This window comes from Budorcas taxicolor, chromosome 9 (assembly GCF_023091745.1).
Source record: "Budorcas taxicolor isolate Tak-1 chromosome 9, Takin1.1, whole genome shotgun sequence".
In the NCBI taxonomy this organism is placed as follows: Eukaryota; Metazoa; Chordata; class Mammalia; order Artiodactyla; family Bovidae; genus Budorcas; species Budorcas taxicolor.
In genome coordinates, this window is record NC_068918.1 from 23,462,465 (window position 1) to 23,470,385 (window position 7,921).

Genomic DNA, 7,921 nt, shown 5'->3' on the forward strand with positions numbered 1-7,921 from the left:
AAGAATACTGGAGGGGGTTGCCTTGCCCTCCTCCAGGGAACCTTTCAGACTCAGGGATCAAACCCACGTCTCTTTGGTCTCCCACATTGGCAGGCAGCTTCTTTAACACTAGCACCACCTGGGAAGCCCCATGTGATGAGTCTAGCTGCCTTCTTATGAAAGTTTGATGCACAAATACTATGTAACCTTCATGCCATAATGACTTAGAATTCTCAAACACTGATTTTTTAGCTTACTAATAAGGTGATGCTTTGCACTGACCCAGTGAGTACTCAGTAAATGGTGGTAAAATGAAAGAAAATAAAGGATTATTACCACTTTCTTAAATGTACTCTTTTCAGTAGATAAATTTAAAATGTATATTGACTATTGCTTATTATACAATGTGTATAGCTATTCCTTAAAAGGGCATTTTGGCACCCCTCTTGAATGTTTTAAAGTATCTTTTAATTTCATTTACGTTATAGACACTAAGCATTGTCAGAGACAATAACCCTTGTCCCCCACTGCATGTCTTTTAGTTGTGAAACTGGGACCAGAAGCTTTCAGATTTGATGGTGGTGTTGAAGCCATTGCTACGAGGCAAAATGAGAAATACTACATCTTACGGCCAGAAGTTGTTGAGACTTACATGTACATGTGGCGACTGACTCATGATCCAAAGTACAGGAAATGGGCCTGGGAAGCTGTGGAGGTGACGTTTTAGTTTGCTTATGTTTCTTATGGGAATATGTGTGTGGAAAAAATACTCAGTGATCCCTATCAATCTAGTATATTAACTCTCCTATGATGCTTAAAGCTTTGACCAGCCATCTTTCCATTCAAGACTGTTTTCAGTTAAGTCATCCCACATCCCTGCCTTCAGCTCTGTTTTTTGTATGTAAATATACCTCCTCTGGTATTGAAGAATCTAGAAAGACCTATTATAAAATTAAGTTCTCACGTTTATAAAAACATTGACCAGTTAATCCCACAAAGGGTATCTGGCAACTTGGGAATAGTCACCCTTACCTGTTGTGTGTTTCAAGAAACCACTGTATGATGTTTCTTTTAGTCTTTGAGCATCATAATGGTAATATATGCTTTTAATTAGCACAAATGAGGTACTTACATATAACTTTTAGACAGTACCTATAGAAGAACTACTTTGTACACGAATATTCCAACATGGGTCTCAGAATCCTCGGAATAGCTGTAAGCTTTCCATCTGTCCAGTGTGTTATTTGGATTATCTTGGCACTTCATGGATCTCTTCCTGCTGAATATAATGTATCATCTTCCTAAACGAATCTGTTCACACTTTGTGTGCTGAATGCCAGAGGAGGTGCACTTTAGGATATGCATCAAACAATGTCTAATTTTAAGAGCTATTATTTCAAAAGAAGTGGGAGGAAATTCAGGGGATAAGAACAGGCAAACACTTTAATTATCAATACATTCTCTTATTGTCTAGCACTCTTTGTTAGAAAGTTAGCTGTCTTTTAAAACCATTAGGAATAACTTCTCTTAGGAAATCTAAAATGAGCATTGCCTTTGTGTAAAATTTGACTAATATCTTAGGACTCTGTTGATGAATCTTGCTTATTACTCTTTTCATTTGGTATGTATCTTATCACCAGTTGTCAGTTATTTTAAGTAATAGCAATTCTTTATGCCTTTTTTTTTTTTGCAAAATTTTCTAATTATGGTTAGTCAGTTGTAATTCCAGTTTCTTTATGTTTTTTCCTCTGAATAAAAAGTATATTAAAATTGAGATTCAGCTAAGCTTTGGTAATTGGGAATTATTTTAGTCTTCAATAGGCCAGCAAGGAAATTAAGGTTAACACTCCCTTGCAAGTATCAGTTTAAATTAAAAATTTCAATAATAACATTTCATCAAATATGAAACACCATAATTGATAAGAAACCATTATTTTATATACTGTTAAGAAAATACAACAATACCAATTAAATTATGACATGCCAATTTTGGAGATGTTAAAGTGTGAAAAAAAAATTGTATGACGGTAGTTTGTCACGTGGGCAGAAAGCTTTGATTTGCTTGGTTCTTGGGGAGGGGGTTGTCTGCAGGGTATGAAGGTTGGTTCGATGTGTTGGGGTTTTTATCTGTTGACTCCTTTTGCTGTAGCATATGATGTCAGATTGTTTGCTGTGTCGCAACTCAGGAATTCCCCTGTTTTTGCCCGTGGTAACTTCTGTTAGAACTTGAAATGTAGTGGAGGGTGGTAGTGCTGGGGCCTCTTGCCTTCTGTGAAAAACCATGAAGATCATAGACTCAGAAGGTATGGCAGCACCTTTTGTTCCTCTTCTGCTGGGTCCCATCCCATCAGCCCTCCCTGTGTCCTGGCTTCAGCTCCAGTGGACAGCACCCTGGCCTGCTGGCCCTGTCATGTCCAGCGCCAGTGCTTCTCAGCTGTTCTGACTCAGAGGCTCTTCCGAGGCAGCTGGCGGAGGTCTGGGACGTGTGGGAGGCTGCAGCCCCAAGGGCCGCCCTCGGCCACCGATACATCACTATCCCAGAATAGTTATTCCGAAGAATCATTCTGAGAGGCATTCTGTTTGGCTCTTTAGAGGGTTTCAGGCGGGAGTGAGCCCCCATGCACACAGCTGTGACCTGCCCTTGTGTATTTCACTGGCCCTCCTCCCTTCTTTCACTTTTCCCACCAGCTCGATCACTTCCTGATGTCACCTCTGTAAAAAGCAAAGCTCCCTGCATCCAGCCCATGTCTCATGCTCTGTTTTTGGAGGAACCCATGTCCAGAGGCTGAGAGTCCCAAAGATGGTAGTGAAATGATGTTCTGATCAAACTAAGCGTCCTGGGTACGTGGCCTCTTCCACTGTCGAGAAACAGTAAAGCCAGGGACTGTCATGGGGACCAAGGAGAGCTGCTTGTCCCCAGCTTCACATCTCTGAAGTCTTAAAATTTAGACTTGACATGAAGGCTTTTTTATTTTTTGAAAGTTAAAATATTTATTTGGCATTTCTTCCTGCCTTGTTTTTCTTTTTAATTTACCAAAAACCTCAAAATATTAAAGTAGCTAGGCCTCTCTAAGCTTCCCCGGTGGCCCTAGCGGTGAAGAGCCCACCTGCCAATGCCTGAGACATGAGAGGTGTGGGTTTGATCCCCGGGTTGGAAAGATCCATGGAGGAGGACATGACAACCCACTCCAGTATTCTTGCCAGGAGAATCCCCATGGACAGAGGAGCCTGATACAGTCCATAGGGCCACAAGGAGGCAGACACTACTAAAGTGACCTAGCACACAGGCAGGCCTCTCTAAACTTCTGAAAGGCCTGTGCTGTGCTAATAATAGTAAGTGTGTCATCTTGTTGTATTCTCAGGACAGCCTCACGTTGAGAAAAATGATGCTCCCTGGATCCAGAAAACTGAGGCCACAATGAGGAAGTCTAGAGATGGGACTTAGCCCCCACCTCTAAAATGTCAGATTGTGTTCTTGACCACTCTGGTTCACCGCATTAGGCATGGGAGAAAAAAAAGAATGAGTGGAAGTGAACTGAAAAGATGAAAAATGTTTGGGCAGCACCTGCCCCAAAACAACTCTTTTTTTCTACAACAAAAGAAGGAGCTTATAGAAATTTTGGATCCCTGGGTCGGGAAGATCCCCTGGAGAAGGAAATGGCAACCCACTCCAGTATTCTTGCCTGGAAAATCCCATGGACAGAACAGTCCATGGGGTCACAAAGAGTTGGACACAACTAAGCAACCAATACATTATCACATAGAAATTTCTATAGGAAGGCGGGTTAGCTGTTTATTATACCTGGCCCTCTCTTTAGTTTATCACAGTACCAAAGAACTTCAAGGGAAAAAAATCAAGAAAAATTTTTGTGGATAAATTCTTCTTTTAAGGAAATGTCTGGAAATAGGATTTCATTACGTTCAATGACAACAAATTTACCCACTTCTTCTGAATCTTTTTTTTTTTACCCTTTTTTACAAATAATTTTTGGCCTACTCCATGTATCTGGCATTTGACTTTTTATCAAACAGAACGGTTATCAAAAAAGGAAGGAAGGAAAAATATAATAGAACCTGAAAGTCCCTTTCTTCAGGCTTTCCTTCCATTTAGTTCTTTGTCTGAAACTGAGAGTATAATCGAAACTGCTTTTTTTTAAGTTGATTGTTCGTATGTTCCCTAGGGCTTTTAAAAAGTTCTACACTGGGAGATATGTTCACGTAGCCTGCCACTTAGATTTTCTTTCACCTGGTAATTAAATGCTTTTTCTGCCGACCAATGCTGTCTGCCTTCTGCCCTCCAGCCCTAGGGTGTGGAATCAATATCCTCATTATCAGTGTCTGCAGATGGAAGTGGATCGCTCAGCACCACATTCTTGCTCCCTGCCTTTGCCTTCCACCTCACCTTTTCCAGGCTCCACATTCTTAGAGCCATACTTTCCTCCTAAACCCTTCTCTCGCTGATGAAGATTTTTCTCAATTAATATGGCAAGAGCTATGCCATATCCTCTTGGTAGTTGAGCTGAATAGGAGGAAAATGCAATATAATTATACAATTTTTTTTTAAAGGGACATGGTAGTGATCTGTAGAAACAAACTGAAAAATAACCTGAAGAATAACTTTATCTTATTCATGTTTCCTTTATCTCATTAAACATTGTAAGGGACTTAGTCTTATACTTTATTATTTTTGTCCACATTCTATGAATTAGAACCAGGTTTCCAGTAAGAGTTTGTATACAGTGGGAATCTTTATTTGACCATATAGTTATTAAAATCAATAGGATGTAGTGAGTAGAAAATAACTTTCTGGAGATGATTGTGCCTGGTAGCCAGTAAGGCAAACCAGTGTAATATCCAGATATCCACTACAAAGAGCAGTCAGGTTAGCAGTAACTGGCACATGGAAAGCAAGTCATTTTAAAATTTTGTTACCTAAATTTTCACTCCCACATTGCCCATCCCTTGCCTTTTCCCATCTCTGACTATAATACGCACTTGTAGTCAGTCAGCGGTAAGAATGTAGGATCCTTTCTCTCTGGGTAGTTAACCAGTGGTTTAATCCCATATTCTTCCATCTCAGTCTAAAGAAAAGAAAAATATATTTCAGAAATAGATGCCAGCCATGTTTTTTCCACTGGTTTTCATTTTCTCCTTTTATATCTGCCAGTCACCAATATCACTCATTAGTACTCTATCAATTTTTTAAAGATAAGATGTTCTGAGGACCGCGGCAGTCCCGCACACTCTCTCAACCAGTGGTTTAGAATGCCGGTTGACATCAAGTCTTTCCAGACCAGCTGTCAACAAACTTTCTGGAAGAGCCAAAGAGAATTAGGCTTGGGGGCCATAAGCATTTACTCAACTCTGCCACTGCAGTGAAAAAATAGCCATACACAATATATAAATGAGTGTGTCTGTGGTTCCATAATACTGTATTTACAAAAACCAAAAGCAGGTTGGATGTACCTTGTGGTCTGTAGTTTGACGAATCTTGCTCTAGACCGTAAGATGAAATGGTTTAAAAAAAAAAAAAACACTGAAAAATTATTCCAAAATTAAATGTAAAAGTGTTTCCAGTTAGATGAGATATACTGTCCATGGGCTTCCCAGGCGGCGCTGGTGGAAAAAAAAAGCCTCCTGCCAATGCAGGTAGACAGAAGAGACCTACCTGGGTTCTGTCCCTGGGTCGGGAAGGTCCCCTGGAGGAGGCCATGGCAACCTGGAGGTATTCTTGCCTGGAGACTCCCATGGGCAGAGGAGCCTGGTGGGCCTCAGTCCATAGGGTGGCACAGTCGGTCAGCTTAAGTCCTTATTTTCTGTAAACGTGAAAGTCTAGTAGTAAAACCCTGTGACAGCCAGTTTCCTGAAACGTGACCATGTTTCCCCTCCTCTTTGCGGTTTAGGCCCTGGAGAAACACTGCAGAGTGAAAGGGGGCTATTCCGGCCTCAGGGATGTTTACTTCAACAAGGAGAGCTATGATGATGTGCAACAGAGCTTCTTCCTGGCAGAGACACTAAAGTGAGTAAAAGTTATTCTCAGTGCGTGTGCCCGAGATACCTGAGCACATCTTCCCAGTTGTCTTTATCATGAGCACATTCAAATACTATCGAGCATGACTGCTGCCGAAATCCATTCTGCGTGCATGGCAGTAGCTGTGGGTGTGTTTTCATCCTTGTGTAAGTTCGGCAGCTGGGGACTGCCTTTTTTTTTAAGTTAACATTTTTACATGTTCTACCTCTTTAATTTTTAATTGTATTTATTTATTTTTGGCTCTCCTGGGTCTTCGTTGCTGCCCAGGCTTTTCTCTAGTTGTGGTAAGGGGGGCTGCACTCTGGTTGCAGTGAGCAGGCTTCTCATCGCGGTGGCCTCTCTTGTTGCAGAGCACGAGCTCTCAGGCACCTGGGCTTCAGTCCTTGCAGCACACGGGCTCAGGGCTCTAGAGCACAGGCCCAGTAGCTGTGGTGCACAGGCTCAGCTGTTCCAAGTGTGGGGTCTTCCCGGATCAGGGATTGGACCATGTCTCCTGTGCTGGCAGGTGGATTCTTTCCTCCTGAGCCACCAGGGAAGCCCCTTGGGACTGCTGTGTAGGGTTCTTGTCCAGGGGATCAAAGCACACAGCAGCTGCTTTTCCTCAGCATTAACGAGTGCACTTCTTAAGGTTTTGCTATGCTTGACTGATGTCCACACTTCTCCATAAGGGGAATGGAGACGCTGATGTGGTTTTTTTCTGTGTCTTTGTGGTTTCACTGACTAACCGGGTCCCTCAGGCCTCACATACCCATGTTTCTCTCTCCAGATATTTGTACTTAATATTTTCTGATGATGATCTACTTCCTCTGGAACATTGGATCTTCAACACCGAGGCACATCTTCTCCCTGTACTCTCTAGGAATTTAAAGAAAGTTGAAGACGATGGGAAATAAAAAGACATTTTATATTTTACTCTCCTCCACTCCTTTCACTGCATACCTTAATAGTTCTTTTTCTGGTGATCAGGCACATGATGAATTTTTATTAATAGATCTGTGTTTATTCTAAGTTTTAAAATTGTTTTGCAGTCTTATATGTTTATTATCATACATATAGATGGACATAAATTCCTTACTGTATCCTTTATTATTCAGCCAGTGAATCACAGGATTTTTTGGTTGTTGTTTTTAAGTAATCTGTTATCTCTAGAGTTTATGAAGATGTAGTATTATTTTTAGTAAACTGAATAGAACGGTATACCTATGATCTCTTAATTACAATTTTGATTTGACTGCAAAACTTTTTCCTCCTCTATGAGGAGATGATGTCTGCTTTAAGCTGTAATGTTTTGCCATGTTGCAAAAAGCCATAATAATGAATTAAATAATAAAAAAGCTTTTTTCCTTTCCAATTTCATGTTAATCGGGTTTGTCTATCCACCAGAGACAGATCTTATAACTGTGACAGTGTCCTTATGCGGGTCTATCATTTGATAGAATATCTTCTAGAATACTTTACTCACATTGTAATTCAAATTAGAATATCATCCCCAAAGGATCATCTCCTGTCGACCTCATTTCATCAGATCCACGGTATATTTTTGTCAGTTAATTTTATTAATGTTCCCTAATTTGGGAAATAGTTTTCAGATTTTATTTTAAACGCCCTGTGTCATCTCTGGATCATGTACTGGTTAATTTCTTCCATTCTCCACCACACAACAAAGTGAGCTTTTCAGTTTTGCAGAGCTCTGCTATTACCGAATTATATTTTTTAAAGGGAAACTGTATAACTTTTAGTGTGTTAGCATTTGCTTTTATCTGAATATGTAAAGAAATCGGGGCTCACTCTCTGGAGAGAGGGTATTTCATATGGTTTTTTGTTTACATTTCATCTTTAATTTTTCTTGAAAAAAAGAAACTGTTACATTTGTTTAGGTTTTTCAGGTTTGAAAAGGGTCTTTTCTCAAAC

At 40.4% G+C, this 7,921-nt stretch overlaps 1 protein-coding gene across 1 annotated transcript in view; it reads left to right on the forward strand.

Annotated features, from left to right (window-relative positions):
* Positions 1-6,903, forward strand: part of MAN1A1 (mannosidase alpha class 1A member 1) — a 169,497-nt gene extending 162,594 nt beyond the window's left edge. The window contains exons 10-12 of the mRNA XM_052645819.1: positions 522-694; positions 5,883-5,998; positions 6,777-6,903. Of these exons, the coding sequence (XP_052501779.1) occupies positions 522-694; positions 5,883-5,998; positions 6,777-6,903 (416 nt within the window). The remainder of the gene's footprint in view (positions 1-521; positions 695-5,882; positions 5,999-6,776) is intronic.
* The last annotated feature ends 1,018 nt before the right edge of the window (positions 6,904-7,921 follow it).